The sequence below is a fragment of the Mastomys coucha genome, unplaced genomic scaffold (assembly GCF_008632895.1).
Source record: "Mastomys coucha isolate ucsf_1 unplaced genomic scaffold, UCSF_Mcou_1 pScaffold23, whole genome shotgun sequence".
NCBI lineage: Eukaryota > Metazoa > Chordata > Mammalia > Rodentia > Muridae > Mastomys > Mastomys coucha.
The window spans coordinates 28,997,038-29,019,555 of NW_022196906.1; the positions used below are offsets into that span (position 1 = coordinate 28,997,038).

The following is a 22,518-nucleotide window of genomic DNA, read 5'->3' on the forward strand; positions in this document are numbered from 1 at the left end:
AAAAAAAAAAAAAAAAAAAAAAAGAGCTCTCCAATTTCCATTTAAAGTTCTCCAGCTCAGACTACCAAATGGAGAATGCCAGAAAGATAAGAGCTAGTCCAGAGAAGTTCACTCGGCACATAGTCAGTAGCACTAGGTCCTGAAACTGGACCACCTAGTTCCCAGCTACGGGGTTCAGGGGTGGTGTTCAGCAGGTCTGGACCTCTGGATCAGAGGTTGGAAGCCCAGCAAGTGGTCCCAGCCAGACCCCACAAGCCTCAATAAATCCCGAGGTGGCCGGTAATCACACCTACAGATCAAATGTCTCAGTGTCTCCAAACACCTCTTCCTAATAGGTGCTGCTTTGCATAACGCTTTGCATATAATTTGCATAATACCATCCACACATCATCCAAACCTCCCTGGTGCCCTGTTGCCTATCCTCCCTCTTTGTCTTCCCCTTGATACCCTTAACCCTGTGCCCTTCTTTAGTAGTCCCACTCCCACCCCTCCCCGATCCTCCAAACCTCCCCTCCAGGTTTGGCTTTTCTCTCTGTCCCTGCCCCTGCTCCGGAGGGCCACGTAAGGCTGAATGAACTCAAGTTCAGTTGGGGAAATCTGGATCTATGGAGCGGTCCCAGAGACATATCAGAGAAGGGAACCCCCACTTCACCCCTCCAGGTGACCAATCCCCTGTCCCCACCCTGGCCAGCCAGGCCCTGGCTGTGGACGCTTGCTTTATTTCCAAACAGGTTCGGAAATGAAGTCGGGAGCCGGGCTGGAAGCAGGTACGGAAGGAGCCGAAGAGACTGCCCGGGATGGAGGGAGGGACTCGGCTAATAGGGGAGGGGCTCAAAAGGGGGCAGGAAGGCTGCTAAGTTCTCTGTCCTCCCCGTGTCAAAGGCTCAGTGCAGTCAGAGCAGTGGGAGGGGGCTCCCACCCGCTGGCGTCCAGGAACCCCAAATGCCTGCCTGATACCATAGCCCGGGGCTCCTTCTCCAGGAGGCAGCTCTTGCTTCCCTCCTACCCTTTGTCCTCAGAAGCCCTGGCTCCCATCCCCGCCCCAGCTTCCCTCTATTTCCAGGCCCTCCCTGACTCTGCTCCTCACCAGCTCAACATTGCTCCCCAGGGGCTTGGGGCCTGTTCCATCCATGCTTGCTGGCTCACCGCCTCCCCTGTTCCCTGTATCCCTGCCATGGAAGCATCATCTCATCATCAAGCCAACACTGCTGGACACTGGCCCTCCAGGGCTCCCGTAGCAAAGTGGTCATCAAGCTCCATGGGTTGATTTGTTCCATCTAGACAACTGTTCCCTCTGAATGCCCAGGCAGGACACCAGGGGAGAACAGTAGGACTTGGTGATTCCTACTCCACAGGGCTGGCCAATGCCTGAGGGCCCTCTGTCTCAGTTCTCTGCCCACACTGTTTGCCTGGCCTCTGTCACTCTTTTAATGAGCTATATATGGAGTCTACCTCCCCCACTCCCTGGACACACATGCCCTTCTCGGAGCACCAATCTAGATTACAACCATCCCACAGAGCCCTTGTGGCCCATCCAGAGGCAGCATTCGATTATTTGCCACCTACATCTTCAGATCTCTAAAGGTCCAGGTCCTGGGCAGGCACATATTTCATATTCCTTCCACCTCTGGTGGCTCAGGCCCCCTCATGCCTAGTTCTCTTCTTCAGATGAAGAGGAAGCTAAGGAAGTCAAATCCCTCCCCAGTCCCATTCAAAGAAATGTTCTGTCCAGAAAGAAGTGGTCTGGGAAAGTGACCTAAGTCAGAATCCAAGAGGCCAGGAAAAAGTAGGGGATGCCACCTGCCTTCACAGAGCCCTCTCCTCTGCCCACCCCCTCCCCCACCTACCCAAGATGCACCCACCCCCTGCTATTAACAGTGCAAGAAAATGGGGACTTAGAGGAACCAAGCCAGCAGTGGCCATACTTTTGCTGCCTCGGGTCCCTGAGTTATGGATGAAAAGTTGAGGCCTGGGGATGTTAAGAGAGTATGCCTTGGCTCTGAGATGAGAAGGGATACCCCTGAGTTTTCCTTAGGAAACGCGCTAGGAATCCCACAAGTGCTAGAGAAAACACAAAATAAAGAAATCCAAACCACAGGACTAATGAGGTTTAACTAAGAACACCTGTTTGCCAAAGCCAGCTTGGCTGAGATCTCATCTCTCTTCCCCGGTCCCGATTTCTGAGTCCAATCCTTGGGACTTGCCATCCTTACTTCCTCTTGGTCACCTCCTGTCACCTCTGTAGGTCTTGGCCACTAGTAGGTAGGTAACAAGAGAAGTCATGTGTGAATCCTGGGGTACTGTGACACCGGGCCAGTCTAATAGGTGCACCCTACTTTGCAGCAACAGCTTGGGGGCCTGAATTTCAGTGTTTCTTTCTCTTTAGTAAATGGGGGTCAGGGAGCAGAGCACTCAGGTAGTATGCATGAAACCCTGAGTTTTCATTCCCAAAACATCAAAAGAAAAAAAAAAAAAGAACAGTGATATTCTAACCATGGCTCCAGAACGCCTTGCCTTCTGCGGGTCATCCAAGCTGTACTGATGAATGTGGGTGGGGAAGGAGCTCAGACATTCGGAGAAATTTCCTCTGGGTTAAGTCTGCTACTGTCCTCCCTACACACACAAAGGAACTGGGGCAAACACTTAAAGAAGGCTGAGCCCTTGGCTCTGCTCCAAGACATTTCCTCTCACTTTTTTACCTAAAGTCCTTAAAGACCTCTAAAGTCACACCATTACTATTTCATTTTACAGACAAGAGACAAGGAGACATGGGGTAAGATGCTCAGAAGGTGTGATAGAGCAAGGGACACAACCAGGCAGCAGTCCGGAGAATACCATGTGATACAGAGATCAGTGGGGTGGAGTTAGGAGGAGGAGAAGACCTGGATTGACCTCGTTCACACACAGAAGGCACACGTGTGTCCATGAATGAGTTGTTGATCTCTTTGGACTTCAGTGTCCTTCCCAAATGAGAGGCTTAAGTTCATTATAATCCAATTTCACCCTTCCTCAGAATTTCTAAGAGCTGTTCAGGGCTACAGAGAGACTACTCAGGGCCTAAAGTCATGTGCTCAGGGTGCATGTGCATCCATAGAGAGGTGCAGAGCTTACAGAAAAGCAGTCTCCCTGCCCCCATAACATCGCCTGCTATTCCTGCTCATTTGGCAAGGGCTGGAGGCAGACTGGGGAATGAGCCAGGGTGAGAGTTCTGTACCCTTTGGGATGGGAACAGATGGTGGATGTTAAAGGGCTGGCCTTGAAGGAGTAGAGTACGGAGGTAAAGAAAAAGGAAGGGACATTTCTCCTGAGAATTGTGGTAGCAAGGAAGCTGTGATGGACATGCCCTGATCCCAAGACTTGGGCATGTGTGGGGTGTAGGTCCTGATTCTCAGCAGGCCAGAGGGAAGTTGCCTCAGAGCTGAAAACCCTGAGAGCTGGTTGTCAGTATGTACCCACCTTGTTGCACAGAAAGGGAAGGAAAGAACTAGATAAGCAAGGAGGAGCTATTGCCTTTGTTGTTGTCATTATTGTTGTTGTCAAAAGGAAAGCCATGGACTTATGACTCATTAACCACTACATGCATTATAGATCCCTCCCTTACTGCTGAAGAGAGTTAAATTAGGCTAGCCTCGTCCTACATCTCCAGTTTTCCTCTCCCTGGCTCTCTACCCTGTTCTAGCTTCTACCCCTCCCCCTGGCTCCTCCCTATTCTCCACCTACCCTATGTCCCCTACCCAGACTCAACATTCCTATCCAGAGCTAACCCCTATTGAACTGTCTGTGCCTGCCCAGGCCCACCAAGGCATTCCCAAGGGGGTCCCACATGGCAGTGGTCTGGCCCCAGCTTGGCAGGGGCTGCACCTGAGGGACTGGGTGGGGCCCTAGCAGGACAGTAGTTTTCTCCTTCCCTTATCAGCCCTGTCTGTTTCCTTCCCGCAGAGTCTGTACCAATGGCCGTCATCATTGGGGTGGCCGTAGGAGCTGGCGTGGCCTTCCTCGTCCTAATGGCAACCATTGTGGCCTTCTGCTGTGCCCGTTCCCAGAGAAGTACGGGAGGGAGACCCGGGATCTCAGGGAGGGGGACAGAGAAAAAGGCCAGGCTTAGACTGCCCAGGAGAGCAAGTAAGCAGGAGTACAAAGAACAGGGGCCACAACATTGTTGTGAGCTCCTGGGGCAGGGATGGGTATGATGTATTGTTATGCACCTGGAGGGTGTCTGGCAGCAAGTGGGAACCCTGTTGAGGCTGACCCGAACTCAACTGGCCTCCATGCAGCAGGACAGGCCACTAGCACTTTGGGTTGGACACACAGTGCTGTTATTTGGAGTGTATAGAAAACCTCAGAGGGAACAAGGTGGTTTGACCCTCCTTGCTCTGCAAAGACTGCTAGCTTAACCTGAAAAGCAAGTCACCCACACAGGGCACAAAAGCGTGTGAAGAATTGCCCTGGACAGGCTTTTCAAGGTCTTTCATCTTTAGCAATACAGTTCTAGGGCCAGGACACTCTTAAAGAATGTATAGACATGGAGCCTCTGTACTGGACTCTGCTCTGGAGTTATATGTGATTGGCAGGAGTAAGGGAGAGGTAGGATGGCAGAGATGAGTTGAAGAAGACAGGAGAAATGGAATCTTCTACTCTGTGACCCTGGGCAAGTCATATGTATTTACAGCCTCCATTTCCTTACTGGTGATATTAGACAGTGGGGTGGTATAGCTCATATGACCCCCAACCACCTCTGAGCTTCTAGGATCAGAATCCACTGAGTCACCACAACAAGTTATGACCACCTCACATTCTTCATTTGTTAGAGGAAGCCGCTGATCCCCCTCACATATCCTCCATTCCCAGCTGAGCAGCCTTGCCACCTGCGACCATCCAACACAATAGCCTTGAAACCTCCCTTGCTGCCTCTCCATGGTCATGACAAGGGAGCATATTTCAACAAGATTTGTCTAACAGGCTGCTCCTGCAGTTCTGGGAAGCTAGACCTCTGTGTGCCCTGGGTTGGCTGAGAGACCTTAAGGTCTTTTTAGCATTAAGATTTGTGGCCCTATAAATAAATGGAGAGCTCAAATCCAGGTAGCAATAGTCAGAGAAGACTTCTCAAAGTAAGTAGGGACTCAGGGTGACAGATCCCGGCCAGATGAGGTAGAGGGATGGATGAGGACAACCTCTCCAACCACAGGACATGCTGCAGAAGCTAGGTGGCCCACATGACCAGTCTTTGAGGCCCTTCCAGCCAACAGTCGATCTCTACAGAAGGTCTATATGGGTGGGGACCTGCAAAACTGAAGTTTCAGAGTCTGAGCTGATTGGGGTTGGGGGGAGGAGGTGGCAGCAGGGGGTTGTGGGGCAGTTGGAGTCCCTTGCCAAAGGATGAGAACTGAATTTTTTGTCCTACACTTTCCTATCTTATGTCCAGATCTCAAAGGTGTTGTATCAGCCAAAAATGATATTCGAGTGGAGATTGTGCATAAGGAGCCAGCTTCTGGCCGGGAGGCTGAGGACCACACCACCATCAAGCAGCTGATGGTAAGAGCGCTGCCTAGGCCCCACTCCATCCTGAGAACACAGACTCCCTGATGCTCTCCACTGCTGACAGGCAGCGCATCTAAGCAAAGCCCTCCTGCCCCTGAAGTGAGCCAGGCATACACTCAGCCAATGAGCATTTATTTATGCATCTATGAAGTGATGGGGGAGATTCAAAGATATCTTTGATGCAATACTTGACCTGGATCCTGACCATTGAATAAGGAAAGAACCTGTGCTTGAATTCCCATGTGTGGCTATGTACAGTCTCACACCAGGAGGGGCATGGTATAGATATTTGATGCATTTTTTTCTCCTCTTCCCCCTTCACACACACACACACACACACACACACACACACACACACACACACACGTCTACCAGAAATCCTGGTTTCTTCTTGGGAACTGGATATCCAACTAAAAGAAAATGCAAAACATCTCCAACAACACCAAATTGGCACCTCCTCTTGATGATCCTCTCTGCAAGAACCAGAATCCTCCCAGCTATCCCGGAAGAAGCCCAGTCAACTATGCAGGAAGCTCAGAAAACACATTCTATCATGGTGGTCATATCTGGGAACAGTGACAAGACAGCAAGGACTAAAGGACGGGGCTTCTCTGAGCCCCAGTGACCCCCATCTGTGAAATGAACATGAACACGTAATATACAGGGTCATCATCAGGATTACAGGGTAACTAACAACCTGAGTACGTATGGGGTACAGTAGAGTCTCCCCTCAACATATGTACAGAGTTCTGTCCTATAGTTCCCAGATACCCAAATCTGAATGTGTACAAATCTCTTGCATAAAATGTTATATAACATTTATACAGATGTTCCCCGCTTCCTCTCATATACATAAATCATCTCTATTTATGAAGTGCAATGTAAATGCTATGTAAACAATTACTGTATCATATTGTTTAAGGATTAATGGTGAGTAAAATATGCACGTGCAATACAGGCAATTTTCCCTAAATATTTTTGATCCATGGTTGGATGAATCGGCTGTGTAGAACCTAGGAATACAGAGGCCTGCCTGCAAGAGCCCAAGGATTGCTAACAACTGTGCTGCTCTAAATTCACCCACTAGATGGGGAGCAACTGCTGCCTTCATCCCTAGCAGAGGCTCAGTGTTTCATGAGTGGAACTGACTTTTCTCTCTGTTATACTTTCTCGAGTCAATTGATTGTCAGGGTCTGTCAGTTCTGCTTCAAAAAGATGTCTCAACTAGATGCCCCATCTCTCCTCCATAGTCACAGCCTTATTTTGGGCCTTGCCCCCCAAACCACTGCAACAACCCCACCCCGACCCCCGCAATGGAACTTGGCTTTGGGCACTTGTCACAATCCATCTTCCATGGCCTTGCAAAAAGTATCATTCTGAAACACAAATCTGGCGGCCCACGCCTGTAACCCCAGCGCTCAGGAGGCAGGAACAGTAGTATCTCTATGACCCTGAGCCCAGCCTGAACTAACAATAAATGAGACTCTGTCTCAAGCTAAATAAAATATCAGATGTAAATCTGGTCCTGTGACAATCTACTGAAGTCCCACAGTGGTTTCCATGTCTGCTGGGAGAAGCCCAGCTACCCAAAATGTCATCAGGCCCTTTGCGTCAAGGCACTTGCCAATCTTTCTAGTTCCATCTTCCAGCCAGACATACCTGGCTTTCCAGACACACCAAGTACTGGTGATTCCTGGTCTAGGTGTCCTTTATACATCAAAGACCCACGGTCCTTCTCCCTGTTGACTTCTCTGATAAATTTTATACCCTGCAATAAGAATTGGTTCAAATGTCATCCACTCCAAGATTTTCTCAGCCTGCCCTCTCCTCACATACTGGCGAGCTGTGCAGTGTTTTTGGTTTTGTTTTTTGCTGAACTCCCCTTGAGCCTCTTTGACAGCCCACCGTGGGCCAAGGGAGCCTCTCTAGATACTCCAGAGCTCCTTAAGGTCAAAGGTCATGTATTTCCCCTGGGCCTCCCTGACACAGTACCTGACATAGCAGAGCACTCCTTCACACAGGATGGAAACCACATCCCATGCCTAAGAAGGAATGATACTGACTAAGCTTCATCACGCCCACCCCTCATCCCTGATGGGCTCTTTAGTTCTCTCCCAAGGAGGTCTTCCTTTTGTCTCCAAGTCATGCCCTCAGGAAGAGGGCAGGTGTTCCTGAGAATTTGGAGCAGAGCAGAGGGGATAAATTTGACAGAAGGGACTTGCTGAGGCTCTGTAGCTAGTCTGTCCCCTGGGAAGATATTCACTGATCCCCTTTCTCCACACTGGGAGATTTTATATCCTATGATCTGGGAAATACTCCATCATCAAGGGGAAGTGCCTTAGATGTTATATCTGGTGGGAAAGAACAATAACAATTTAGATGGAACCAGTACATTTACTGGAAAAGTGAAAAAAAAAAGTAATGCAATTAGTAGGGGAATAACAGGAAGGAGGCACATTGGCCCACAGGACTGAGATGCAAGAGACAAACAAAACACCCTGCTCAACAAGCTGGGTGGGAGCCTGAGCCCGGAGTGCCACTGTAGGAGTGGCCCTGCAGGAGTCACACAACTTATGTCGGAGGAAGAGCATCCCTGTGGTCCCTGATCACTTTATACATCTGCTGTGCACTGTGGAAGCTTTGTCTTGGTCTTATACCTCTTTACTCTGTGATTTGGAGCTCAGTTGCTTACTCAGTCACAAAGACCAATCACTGCACTCACTATGGCCAGAAATATGCTGGTCAGTGCCCACAATATGCAAGGTCCTAAAACCAAGGTGTGCTGGGGATTGGAAGGGAACAGGACCTTTCCCCTAAGGATGTTTGGCACACGTCAAGGAAGACAGCTTTCTGGTTCGTTTGAGTCACTGATGTGAGGAAGGGGTGGGACCTATTTTGCTAGTCAGCTTTCTGTTGCTATGACAGAATACTGAGAAAATCAGGGCTGCGGGATGGCCCAGTCCATATGGTGTTTTGACACACAAACATGAGGACCTGAGTTCAATTTTCTCAGAACTCATGTGAAAAAAGCAAGCATCAGCAATCAAAATCTTGAGGAGGTGGAGACAGAAGGTGGAGCTCTTGGGCTCACTGACCAGCCAGGCTAACTACACTGGTGAGCTCTGGGCTCAGTTAGCAACCCTGCATCAGAAAATAAGATGGAGTATGTTTTTAAAAGATACTCAACGTCACCCTCTGACACACACACACACACACACAACTTTTTTACACAGAGTTATATACACAACACACACAAAAAGGAGGGGAAAAAGCGTAGTGGCTCATACCTCTAACCCAGGACTCAGGACACTGAGTGGAAGCAGGAAGTTTGCCACAAGTCAACTTCAACTTGAGCTACAAAGTGAATCCCTGTCTCAAAGCAGCAACAACAAAGCCAGCACTGCTAAGATGACTCATGGGGCAAAAGCCAGTGATGCTCAAGCCAGACCACCTGAGTCTGAACCCCAGAACCACAGGGAAAAGAGAGAACCAACACCTAAAGAAATGTCATTTGATGCCCCCACACACACTATATATATATATGTGTGTATTTGTACACACACATATATAGATATATAGATATATATAGAGAGAGAGATTAACTAAAAAATAAGATAAAAGAGAAACAGTTTCTTTTGGCCCATGGTTTCAGTTCATGTTCATGTGGCCCTGATGCCTTCAGACCTGCATCAAGGCAGAATATCACTACAAAAGCATGCAGCAGAGAAGACTGTCTACCTCATGCTGGCCAGGAAGCAAGAAGAGACAAGAGGGGCCTGGTTCCAGTGGCCTCTTATAGGGCACACCTCCAGTGACCTCACTCCCTTCTACTAAGCGCTACCTCCTAATAGTGCCACATCATGGGGATACTAAGCCTTGAACACATGGCCTTTGGGGAGATAGTTCAGATCCAATCCATAGCACCAATGTTGCCAGCATCTCCACTGGGATTCCTTCCAACATTCTAGCACTGATTGAAAGACTGCCAAAAAGAACTTGCTGTATAGCTGGTGTTGATGTTCTGTGGGTACTTACTTATCTCAAGTGCATCTCCCTGATGAGCAGAGCTGTCATACTGCATCTTACTGTGTATATACAGGGCCCTTAGTGCAGGGCCTGGCCAGAAGCTTTCAACAAATATTCAAATGAGAGGTCTGGAGATGTCCCTGCTCGGTGGAAGAAAACATGGCCTCACAGTTATACCAGTGCTTCATCCAGTCCCACCTCCTATCTCTGCCCTGACATGAGGGTTTCCAGAATATTACTGAGGTCTGGAACTGTATCCAACTGTTTCACCTGCCTTTCTGCAGTCCAGGACATGCAGGGGATACAAATGACAATCCCTAGAGCTCATTTCTTCATCTTCTCCTGGGAGGAGGTGGAGTTGAGCTCAGCTTCTATGCACTGAGTAGCCATTTTTGGATTGTAGATGGATCGGGGTGAATTCCAACAAGACTCGGTGCTGAAACAGCTGGAGGTCCTCAAAGAAGAGGAGAAGGAGTTTCAGAACCTGAAGGTAAGAGCAGCCACTGTGGACTACAGAGATGATGGCCCCATCTGTCCCTTACCTAATCAAAAAACCACAGCCAGCAGAATGGAAGGGCTCAAGGCCAGCCTGGCGACAGGTGTCACCCACTGTCTAAGGGGAAGGGACTGAAAGTAGCTGCTCTCCTTGTCTGACCTAAGAATGGATTCCTACAATTCTCCTCTCTTGAGGTCTTATAACAAATAGATTTTAGAAGTCAGTATTCATGTTCTGGATAAATACACAAAAACAACTAAAGGCTGTTTTTTCAAATGATCTTGCATTATCCCTCATGTAAACCAGGTCTAGAACACTATCACCTTCCCTCCTGACAAATGAGCACCTGCTAGGGTCTGCTAGCATCCCTGCCATGCTAACCCTTGCTGTATCCTGGTCAGTGCCCTTCCTCCCCAATCCTTCCCTCCCCCCTTGCCTTCCCTGTGCAAAGTTTGGCCAGCCTGGCCCCTGCCACAGTTAGTGGTAGGATCCCTGGTGAAATGCCTCTTGTTCTTGTCTACCCAGGACCCCACCAATGGCTACTATAGCGTCAACACCTTCAAAGAACACCATTCAACTCCTACCATCTCCTTGTCCAGCTGCCAGCCAGACCTACGTCCAACAGGCAAACAGCGTGTGCCCACAGGCATGTCCTTCACCAACATCTACAGCACCTTGAGCGGCCAAGGCCGCCTCTACGACTACGGACAGAGGTTCGTGTTGGGCATGGGCAGCTCTTCCATTGAGCTTTGTGAGCGAGAGTTTCAGAGGGGCTCCCTCAGCGACAGCAGCTCCTTCCTGGACACACAGTGTGACAGCAGCGTCAGCAGCAGCGGCAAGCAAGATGGCTATGTGCAGTTTGACAAGGCCAGCAAGGCTTCTGCCTCCTCTTCCCACCATTCCCAGTCCTCTTCCCAGAACTCCGACCCCAGTCGACCCCTGCAGCGGCGGATGCAGACTCACGTCTGAGGACCACGCACTGTGGTGGGGATGGGCCAAGGAGGAGGACAGGGTACATTCTCATTCTCCAAGGACTGGGGCTACTTTGCAGAGGACCCTAGAACCGGCCACTTCCAGGGTGGCCTCCAAGCACCTCTATTAACACCTTCCTTCGAAGCTCTGATCAAGCACAAATCTGGCTCCCAGGTGGGAAATGGAGAATATGCAGCTGAGTGCACTGTGCTCAGGGTCTCTGTCTCTTGCTCTTCCCTAAAAGTCCCTCAACAACTTTGTCCTCCCATGGGCACTAGTGGCAGCTAGAACTTTGCTTTTATGAAACTGCCATCCACTCTACTAGCTCCTCTTGCTGCCCATAAGCCATCCCTGGTGGCTGTATTCCTTACAGCCTTGGGGAACAGAGGACTTTTTCCCAGCACTGAGCTGCTCCGGAGACCTCAGCCTCCCCACTGTGCACAGCCCATACCACAGAGGCTGGGGCCTGGAAAAAAACAAACAAACAAACAAACAAAACAAACAAACAAAAAAAAAAAAAAAAAACCGACCCTGACCAAAGGAGCTTTTGCCTGGGAGCTTACCCCCACTTTGTTTGGTGTTTGTGTCTGTATTCTTGCAGTTCTGTTCTTGGACTTGAGGCCTCTGAGCTCCGTGGTGGGACTGGCCCATCAGAGTCTGGTGTCCTCAGAGCTGAGGAAGGGAAGGAGGGAGAATGTGAATGCCTGGAGAACAACTGGCCCAACACACTCTGTGCCAGGCTGTGCAGTTCAGAGCCCTCGCCCTCACCCTCACCCCCTGCTCTGTGTTCTCTCTTCCTTCCCACAGCACAATCGAGCTAATCCAAGGAGCGTGAGAACTTCTCTGTTCAGGGTTTGTTGAACAGTTATTGCAACGTGCTTCCTGGGTGATGTAGGTTTGAGAGGGTGCTGAAGTCTAGGCTGAAGGATGAGACAGACTCTTTCAGCTGATGACCGCAAGGAACAATAAACAATCCATTCTCCAGTAGACAGGACTCTGTGTGCAAGAGGAACAGTTTCCTTCACCTCTCCTTCCCATCACTCCCCACTTAAGAATAAATGTTAGGGCCATTACCCCCCAAAAATCTGTTCTGTGCTTTTGTTTCTGCATGTGCCTCAGGAAGACCCCAAGAGTCCAAATACATTGTGGGAGCTCGGGGTTTTTGGTTGGTTGGTTGGTTGGGTTTTTTTGTTGTTGTTGTTGTTGTGTTATGTTTTGTTTGCTTCACTTCAGTTTTTCTCAGGGAGGGAAGATCATTGTTGGGGCTAGTTTGGGTCATAATAGAACCTACAAGTTAATTCTCTGTTTGTGGATTACATTAGAGGGGGAAAAAACAGGTTTCACCAAACACCAACTTCAATACAGCTAAGTCAGTACCATGACTTTGGACACTGGCCAGATCCTTCTATCCTTTTACAAGAAGCAGGGCCTCTTGAAAGACTGTAGATCACCATCAATACTCTAACATTCAAGTATAAGACTCAAAAAGAAAAATAAATCCCAGAGTATTCTCGCTTAGGTAGAAAACTAAACATCATCATAGTAGACAGGACAAGTGAATTAGTGTTCTAGTTCAGGGAGTGTGGTTTGGATGGAACTCTCAAGAACTCAAATTGTTCCTAAGGATGGGAGGTCCTCACCAGATTTTGACTTGTCTTCTGAAACCTTTTTGGGGGTTCTTACCCACCATGAGATTCCTCGTCATCATATTTGTACTTAGCCATACTCTGTTTCCTTGGGTGATCCTAACCTTTTATCTTATGCGTAGCCTTTACAGCTACTTCACTCAGACTAACTTTCTACTTCAATTATATTTCCTAATGCTTCAAAATTCAGTTCCCTTGATATCATCCTTTGCTGTCCCCAAGACAGAAGGATTCGAAACCCATCAGAAATCAAAGTATGTACTCAAACCCTGCATCCTGCTGCTGGTACCATTCTGGCTTGTCATAGGCTCTAGGATTGCTGAACCCTATCCTCTCTAGGTTCATCTCAACAAGAATTACCTCTTCTCATATGCATTCACCCTTTGCCAATGGGGAACAAAGACCATTCTACATGTTAACCACCTTCATGTGTCAGGATAAGAAAGAAATGATTTAAGAGGATTGACCCATTAATTTCCCCTGATCTTTCACTTGGATATGGTGGGGTAAGCTACTTCCTAATCCTGACCACAGCATACCCTCTAGACCCTCCTCCTCCTTCTCCTCCTCCTCTTCCTTTTCCTCCTCCTCCTCTTCCTCCTCTTCTTCTTCTTCCTCTAACTCCTCTTCCTCCTCCTTCCCCTCCTCCTCTTCCTTCTCCTCCTCCTCCTCTTCCTCTTCCTTCTCCTCCTCCTCCTCCTCCTCCTCTTCCTCCTCCTCTTCTTCTTCTTCTTCTTCTCCTTCTTCTTCTTCTTCTTCTTCTTCTTCTTCCTCTAACTCCTCTTCCTCCTCCTTCCCCTCCTCCTCCATCTCTTCCTCCTCCTCCTCCTCTTCTTCTTCTTCTTCTTCTCCTTCTTCTTCTTCTTCTTCTTCTTCTTCTTCTTCTTCTTCTTCTTCTTCTTCTTCTTCTTCTTCCTCCTCCTCTTCTCCTCCTCTTCTTCTTCTCCTCCTTCTCTTCTCCTCCTCCTCTTCTTCTTCTCCTCCTCTTCTTCTCATCCTCTTCTTCTCATCTTCCTCTTCTCCTCCTCCTTCTCTTTCCTCTTCCTCCTCTTCCTCTTCTTCCTCTTCTCTCTTCTCTCCCCCCTCTTTTTTCTCTTCTCTCCCTCCATGTCTCAAATACACACACACATTGAACTTATAGGGTGGAAGTATCCATTCTTTCTTGGAATCAGGGACTATGACACCATAACCAGAACAAGAAAGAAAACTGCCCTATGGGACAAAATTAGCCCTTCTCCCTCTAGGGTTTTGACACTCTCAGAGGAAAAAAAAAAAAAAAAAGATATAGACAATCACAAAGGCTGAAGAGACAGCACTAAGCATCAAGGTGACTGCAATCAGATGAGGCTGTGCAATGACCAATTCTCCCATGCACAGGCAGAGCAAGAATTGCAGAAGAAACAAGTCGGCCAGTGTTTGTGAGAAAGTAGACCATGGACAGTAAAACATACAGTAAACTGGATAATTTCTGTATACGAAACTCACTCCACTTTGAGTTTGGGGTGGAGTGGGCTCTGGAACATTGAGAAGGAGCCCAAATGTGTTCACCACTCAGTTTTCTCTAGCCTTACTGACTCTCACAAGAAGTGGAGGTAGAGAAAAGATAGTAAGTAGAAGTGTGTGTGTGGGGGAACCCTGAGGCCTCTGTAGTATTTTCCTGTGTTATGAAATAAGTGCTCTCTCTATACTTACATTTTACTGAATCCTTACAATTTGATAAAGCATCATCTTTTTTGTTGTTGTTTATTCTTGTTTTGGGGTTTTTGTTTTGTTTGTACTTGTTTATATATTTTCAAGACAGGGTTTCTCTATGTAGCCCTGGCTGTCCTGGAACTTGCTCTGTAGACCAGGATAGCCTTGAACTCACTAAGATTCACCTGTCTCTATCTCCTAACTGCTGGGAGTAAAGCTGTAAGCCACCACTGCCCAGCCACATCCTCTCATGGAAATGAGGCTTAAAGAAGCCAAAAGACTTGCCCAAGACCACAGAAATCATAAGAAGCAAATATAAGATTTGGACACACTTAACTGCCAGTACATCATGTCTCCACGCTGCATGCAGTACAAGCACAAAGCCACTTTCTCCAGAGCGTTGTTGGAGGTGGCTAACAATAGTGGTCATGTGCTGCACAAGGGTAGGCTTGACAAGGACAAGCCACAGCTCCCTCAAGGAGGCTGGACTTCAGCCTCCACCTTAAGTCCCTGGATGACCTGGAAAGACCACAAATTCCCCGAGAAACAAAGCCATTCTGTGTATCACCCCTTACTCAGGCCAGGATCCAGTTTTCTGATATCTGGGACTTCATGATTGGCTCACACAGTCACTGGACAAGAGCCCAGTTTCTAATTCTCAGGCTTGTTATCAGTCTGCAAAGGCCAGGGTTATTTCCACCACCCTTCAACTGCCTCCGAATAGGAAGTGCTCTCGAATGAAGAGCTAAGCTGCAACACCGAATCTGTTTCTGAGAAGCCTGTTGACACAAGTCACTATAAAGCACCCATTATAAAGAAACTGCCTTTGGGTTTCAGGAGCACTAAGGGCTCAAGGAAATGAAGCAAACAGCCTGATGCTGACAGACCTGGTGTTGTCCTTGGATGGTTTCTCAGAAGGGAGTGGAGCTCACAGGAAATTCACCCCTCACTTCCTGGTCAGGGAGGAAAATATGCTGGGTATGGTATTTGCTATTATGAAGCAGGAAGTGAAACAGAGGGTTGACATCCACAAGATTGATTAGAACTTCCCAGGAATGTGTCATTTGTGTGGTGTGTCCGTCAAGGGGGAAAAAAAGGAAAGGAAGTGCTGCCCTTAGAGTCTGCTCAACAAACTTTCCCCATAAGACAATTTTTTTTTTTTTTTTTTGTATTTTTGTAGATCAAGCCCCAAGCCTCAAGCATGCTAGGAAAGTATTCTCCCGCTGGCCACACCCCTCCTCTCAAACTCTTACTAACTGTATAGATATTCAAATTAAAAAAATTTTAATTCAAATATAAATTGTTTAAAGGGCCTGTAAGTTTGTCTATTAGGGGAAAAACATTTAGACATAAACTAATGACAAGGCTATAAAAATATCAAATTTTCTTCCTCTATACAAAGGTCTTTGGAAAGCACTTTTTTTTTTTTTTTTCGAGACAGGGTTTCTCTGTGTAGCCCTGGCTGTCCTGGAACTCACTCTGTAGGCCTGGCTGGCCTCGAACTCAGAAATCCACCTGCCTCTGCCTCCCAAAGTGCTGGGATTAAAGACACGCGCCACCACTGCCCGGCACTTTTTTTTTTTAATTGGAGATCTGCCTGCCTCTGCCTCCTGAGTGCTGGGACTAAAGGCTTGTGTCATCACCACCTGGCTTTGAAAGCATCTTACCTGGATTGGTTTTAGAAGCTCCAAGTGCACACCAGCATCGACCATTTTCTAGTCAAAACCTGCAGCAATCTCTGGAAGCTCTCTTCGAATAAAGAGGGCTCCAGTCCTCTGTCTCTTTCCCCCAGCGTCCCATGTTTCATCTTCTTGGCCAAGTCACAAACAGGGAAAAGGAGACAATGTCAAGCTGCCCTCCTTTCTACAGATATGGATTGTCTTCCTGGATGAGGGGGTGCTTGATGTTGGATCACCAATTCTCTTCCTCCATCATCATATAGCTCAAGGAAGAGCCGCCTCCCCTTGTGTCTGATCTGGGTCTTGAACTTGCCCTGAAAGCTTTCATTACAGCCCTGCAGTTTTAATCCTACCACAACTTTTCCTGAAAGGCCTTTTGTGAAGGATGAGGGTACATAACTCAGGGGCAAGATGAGCCCTGGATCTGATCCTCAGAACTTCAAAACAAACAATAAAATAAATAGCCTTTTGTGAATATACATCATTCACAGGATACATCTCGGATTTTATATACACATTAGGTGCCCCCTACTCCATGGGGAATTAAACATCATGCATGTGGTACCCACTGAGCTATACCCCTAGCCTGTCCTGGCTGTATGAATTGCTTCTGTCAGTATCTGTCTCCCACTCCATGTTCCCAGTGCTCTTCTTCAGGACAGTCAAGCCACCCATAGGGAAGGGGCATCCTGAACCCCTGATCAAGACAGTCCCTTGACCTCCCTGACTGGGGAATACCAGACAAACACGAGCCTCTCTTTCCATTGTTCCTTAACCTTATGACCGTTGGCAATATATTGGAACACACTAAAGACATTTGAAGGATGTTCTTTTATGATGGTGGCAGTGATACTAGTGGTGTGTGTGTAAAGAATTAACACCTAAAACGGTTAGAAAATTGAGTCCGGAAGCCACAACTTCATTGGAAGAATGTGAGCCCTGTGAAATCTATCCCTAATATGAAAGAGGAAAATAATAGTCTAACTAGGAAGTTGAATTTAGGAGTGTATTCATCTCCCAAGAGGCTATCAAGGGGACTAAATTAAAGATACCCGCTTCACCATTTTTGCATGGAAATTTGAGGATCAGGGAAGGCTTTGCTGCCTGGGCACTAAGAAATTGAATTCTTGCCACTATATGGGCACTGAACTTTGGAGAAAATACTGAAAGGGGCAAATATAGACAAAGCAGTGTGGGTGAGAGCTGCGGCAGGATTTTCAAGTAACAACTAAGTTTCTCTGGCTCTCCTATCACCTGGGCAACGTCAGAATGGCAAAGCCACAGAGAAAAGAGGAGCCCAGCTTTCCATCATCTACTCCTGAGACTCACCTCTTCAGGCAGAGAAAAACTCACTTTGAAACAAGTGACGTGTTAAAGTGCATGGCAGATGCAAATAGTGTTTTAGGAAAGATCGGAATCACAGATGGTTCTGAAATATCCAGTCTAATAATTGCAACTTTGGTCTCCAGGCCTCCTCTCATTCTCTCTGCCCAGCTCCATCCTCCTCATCCTTCCTAGAGAGGAAGAATGCCTCTGCATACTTTACTCTCTTAGCTCTCCCCAGGAGTCTGATATGAATAAGCATTAACACCTGCTCCCAGAGTTCCAAGTTTCCCTAATCCCTCTGCCAAACACTATTTACTAGCTCAGCTGCTCTTCCCACTGTCCTGCAAAGTGAAGCAGCTGAGGCTCCCAGGGCATCTGGGCTCCTCCTAAATTTGCCACTGGTTGAGTCTCAAGGTCATTTCCCAACCTTGCATTTTTCCTTATCTTTTCAAAACAGAGTCTCATGTAACCCAGACTTGACCTCAATCTGGCTATGTACCCCAGGATAACCTCTCCTACTACCATTTCCTGAGTGCTGGGATTGCAGGTGTGGATGAACATAGTCTATTTATGTGGTATCTTGACTCTAACACAGAGCTTTGTATGTGCTAGGCAAGCACAGTACCAATTGTGTTACACACACACACACACACACATCTACCTTATTTCTTTTTGGTTTGTTTTGTCTTTCAGACAGAGCAACTCCCTTTGTTGCTTTGCCCTGGAACTGTCATGTATACCAGGCTGGCCTTGAACTCAGAGATCTATCTACCTCTGCCTCTGGAGTGCTGGGATTAAAAATGTACACATCACCACATCTTGTCAGCTTATTTCTCAGGCACAGAAATCCAAAGATCCCAATTGCATAACATGAGAACAGGGCCACTCCAAAGTATGGTTGAGGGGAAGGTTTTTATTGTAGATAAGTGTACAATACAGCTAGACAGCAGGGAGAGAAAGTAGACTCAACAAGGCCAGCACTATGGATCAGGGGGATGGAGAGAGGAAGAGCTGAGGAAGAGCTAAGAGGAGGATAAGAGAGATCAAAGAGTGGAGGACCAAGGCAGAAGGGAGGAGGGGAGAACAAAGAGAGGACCAAGATAGAAATAAAAAGTTGTGGGGGAAGGGAAGCTCTTGATCTGGAGAAGTTTAGGGTGGGGGGCAGGGTAGTAAGGGCTGAGAAGAGACACAGGTAGTGAGAAAGCCTGAAGGCCTATATGTACTTTGGCATGCTAATAGGCACCACAGATATTCATTTGTCCATACTCTCTTATGGAGCTGACACTGAGCAAGTTTTTTGTTTTACTTTTGTTTTTGACAAAGAATGGGACAGGAAAAAAAGTAGATGAAGTACATACACATACACACACGTTCCTTGATTTAAAATGGGGTTATATCCTGATATAATTCTTTGCTCATGATAAATAGTACAAGTATGCATTTAGGTTAGGTGTAGTGACACAATTGTTATCCTAGCACTGAAGAAGCAGGAGGATTGCCATGAGCCAAGATCAGCCTGGGTTCCATAGTGAGTACCAGAGCTGGCTTAGGATACACAGCAAGGTCCTACCTCAAGGGGGGGAAATGCAATAATACTCCAAGCCACAGTAGAGCCCAGAGTACAGCAGCGTGGGGTTTCCCCCATGACCACATGAATGGCTAGGTGTTTAGGTCACTGGCCCTACCCAGTATCAAGGGACTACTGTTTTATACATCATTAGCTGGATGCATCTTGATTTCAGAATGGAATCCTCACTAGTTGAGGGCCATTCACACACACACACACACACACACACACACACACACACACACACACCTCAGACTTTTTAATTTGGAAGACAGACCTAACTTCCTAGAACCACAGATTATACAGAACCAAGGTGATTTTTGAACCACCAAATCATTTTCTGTAGCTACAATTAAGATGACAAAAACATCAGAAGGCTTAGAGGAGCACACATCAACTATGAAGTTGTGCTTCTCAGCCGCCATGTTTAGGAAGCTACTGTAACATACCACATACCACTAAAATGATGACATCACTTTCCAAACGTTTCCAAGAATCCCTAGACGTGTCAGGCTGTAACTTGAAAACCTCTGGTAGCAAATTATGCAAAACCTATATTTGATTGCTACAGCCCTCTACTAAGCTTGTGGGTGTGATTCAAGATAGATTTCCCTCCCCGTGTGGGTTAATTCAGTATGGGGACAAGTATTTGGTCGCACAAATCTAGCTCACTGATTCTACACACTCTCCAGCATTCCCCATTCTGCAAGGCTGCTTTGTGATCCCGTTATTTATAACTCACTTTACAGTCCACACAATGTCTTTACAATCATGTTCCCATTAGATCCTGAAGATTTCATTGTGAGACAGGCATGGGTAATCGGCATTTTCCAGATGGAGAAACAGAGGTTTCTTCGGCTAATTAAATGAAACTGCAGGGAGGGGCCTTTTTTGTGTGTGTGTGCACACTACACTTAACTGTCTCGCAGACAGTATTGTTTCCAAGTTGAAACGTTTTGCAGACTAGACAGGCTCAGGAGAAAAGCAACTGAATATATACTTATGTCCTCTGAAACTGTAAATCAAAACCTCAAAGGGGAGGGCCTGAAAAGATGGCTCAGCGGTTAAGAGCACGTAGGACCAGACGACCAGATTTTGCTTCCCAGGATCCACGAGGAGCAGCTCACAACAGCCTGTAAATTCAGCACCAGGGGGATCCAATGCTTCTGTCCTCATGTGTACATAACATTCACAGACACGTTATTTTAAAATAAAACAAAATTTAAAAAATCTTCCAATATCTGAAAGTAAGACATCATTTAAATGGGTTAGACGAAAGACCCATACTGGGTCACCCAGGATGGTGGTGTCAAGCTGGGAGAGCCTCCTGTGAAGGAGGACTGCTTTGTAGAATCTAACGCAGTTGGGATGACATCTTGGCCTCTTCTCTCTGGCCTCACGGGGAGTGGCAGAACTCCGAGCAGCCATTATCGCTCCACTCCCCACCCCCACCCCAACTACCCCGCGAGACCCCACAGCCCAGCGCTCAGGCACACATAGACGATTCCGGCGGAGGCCTGCTAAAGTGTCTGAGCTCAGCTAACCAAGAAACTCTGTCCGATGGACCCGCCCAGCCACTGACAAGAGTAAGACAGACTCAGCTAAACCGCCCCACCCCCACCCCACCCCCCACCTCCCACCCCGCCCCCCCGGGGCGGAACCAGCGCGTGAGGCTAATTTAACACTGTTGAAGGGCACGGGGGATTAGGATGGGGTTTATAGCAAACCAGATGGGAGGGTTGAGAAGAGGCCCATGAGAGATCCTCCTAGACTAGAGTCTAGACTTACAGCAGTGGATCTGGATGCTTGTTAGAGTTTGATTCCTGAGCCCCACATGTAGCAGCATGAGACCCAGGAATCTCCACTTTTTAGTCACTCCAGGTAACTGAGACAAAAGAGTGCATCTTTTGGCTTTAAGAAGGCCAGCATCTGGGCTTGAAGCAGAGAGCGAACAGGCAGGCTCAACCTGATGTAAACTCAGCTGAGACCCCCCTATTCTTTCTCCTCCAGCGGCCTTTTCAGGGCATGGTTTAATGAGTACCAGGCAAGTTGGCAGGCGATCCATTCACATAAGTTGGGCTGAAAGTTTCTTTCCCAGAACACTAAAGAATCCCATCCAATAACTCCATATCAAAGCTCCACTCCCGGTCTCGACCCTTGCAGGGTCTGCTTGCTTCTGCTTGCATACAGTTTGGAGAGCTAGGCCCACTCTCCCACCTCTCACCCCCCTTCCCTCATTCCCAAAGAACGGGCTGGGTGGATGCCTAGATACACACTTTGCTGTGCATGTGATTGTATCTTGCTGTCCACCCAAGATTATAAACCTCCTTATCTTTGAGAACTTGTGGGAGTTGGGAGGAGCAGTGTGACCCAGTGTGTATTGGCTTCTGGCTCAAGGTTAGGCACGTTCAGTATCAGGCAGTGGCCTCAGTCCAGGGCAGCTGGATCAAATGTGCAGACAGTCCCTTTCCAAGGCCTCCGATAGAGACCTGGACACTCCCTTCTAGGAAGGAAACGTTTAGATGTCTAGAGGCACTCACAAACCCCGACCAATAAGCATCTTTGACAGCTTGCCCTGGTCGGTATAGAAATGAAGGGCTTCAGACAGTACAGTCCTTCCAGAATCCTCTCAGACCACTCCCAACTCTACTTGAGCTGTTGCTCAGGAGTTTTCTGTGGGATGAGGCTGGCTGTTCTCTGTACTGTTCCAGCAGTGTCCGAGATGTGGTGTCCCCCTCCTCGGTCCCTCCCTAGCCATTGCCCTTCCCTATCTATCCCATCCCATCCCAGCCTTGTCTCAGTCTCAAGACTGCAGCTCTTTCTGAGAAAGCCAGGAACACAGCTGCTGAGTTCCAGTCCCCCTAGAGGCAGTTCCAACACTCCCTCCTGGCTCCAGATGTAAAGAAACAGCTGTAGGAGTGGCAAGAGGCCCACTTGGCAACAGAGCAGAGCCTGCCTGCAAGATGGAGAATAAGGCCAGAGAGCCAAGCAAATGACAGGACTGTGAAGTTTCAAGGGACTGGGAAGGAAAAGTCTCATTCCCTGGACCAGTGACTAAGGGACAGAACTTGCCAAATCCCTCCAGCGCTGTCCCTCGGCCCTGCCCACTGCAAGCCTGGCAGCCTATACTGCTGCACTCATAGGACCTTCCATCAGCTCGGCTCGATTTTTTGAGTCCCACTTAATTTAAGAAGGAAAGCAGCCTTCTCTGTCTGACTCCACCCTGTCCTTAAAACATGCGATTCCCAGCCTAAGATCCGGGTAACTTGAGGAATGGGGAGAGAGAGGAAGGATGATGGGAAGGGGAGTTGCCACATCCATCTGGCACCCTTCACCTCTCCTCCCTTTCGAGTCCCTTGGGATGCAAGATGCCAGGCTGGGTGTCTGAAGACAGGGCTGATCTGGGCTCTGACTGTTTGCTCTCCCAGGATAGATGCTCACCCTGGACACTGCCAGGATGGCAATGCTCACCCTAGGCACCATCTCAAAAATTCTGCTGTAATCTCAGGTCTGTTCATTAACACACCCCCAGCAATGTTCTCCCCAACCTGAAAGGACACAGAGCCCCACAAGTGC

General features: G+C 47.9%; 1 protein-coding gene across 5 annotated transcripts in view; it reads left to right on the forward strand.

The window, feature by feature from the left end:
- Positions 1-12,110, forward strand: part of Kirrel3 (kirre like nephrin family adhesion molecule 3) — a 553,650-nt gene extending 541,540 nt beyond the window's left edge. For 2 of the 5 annotated variants that reach the window (XM_031344058.1, XM_031344061.1), the window contains exons 13-17: positions 732-767; positions 3,940-4,122; positions 5,423-5,532; positions 9,968-10,054; positions 10,586-12,110. In XM_031344058.1, coding sequence (XP_031199918.1) covers positions 732-767; positions 3,940-4,122; positions 5,423-5,532; positions 9,968-10,054; positions 10,586-11,029 — 860 coding nt within the window. In that variant the 3' untranslated portion in view covers positions 11,030-12,110. The remainder of the gene's footprint in view (positions 1-731; positions 768-3,939; positions 4,123-5,422; positions 5,533-9,967; positions 10,055-10,585) is intronic. The other 3 variants (XM_031344060.1, XM_031344059.1, XM_031344062.1) reach the window with 3 other exon arrangements.
- The last annotated feature ends 10,408 nt before the right edge of the window (positions 12,111-22,518 follow it).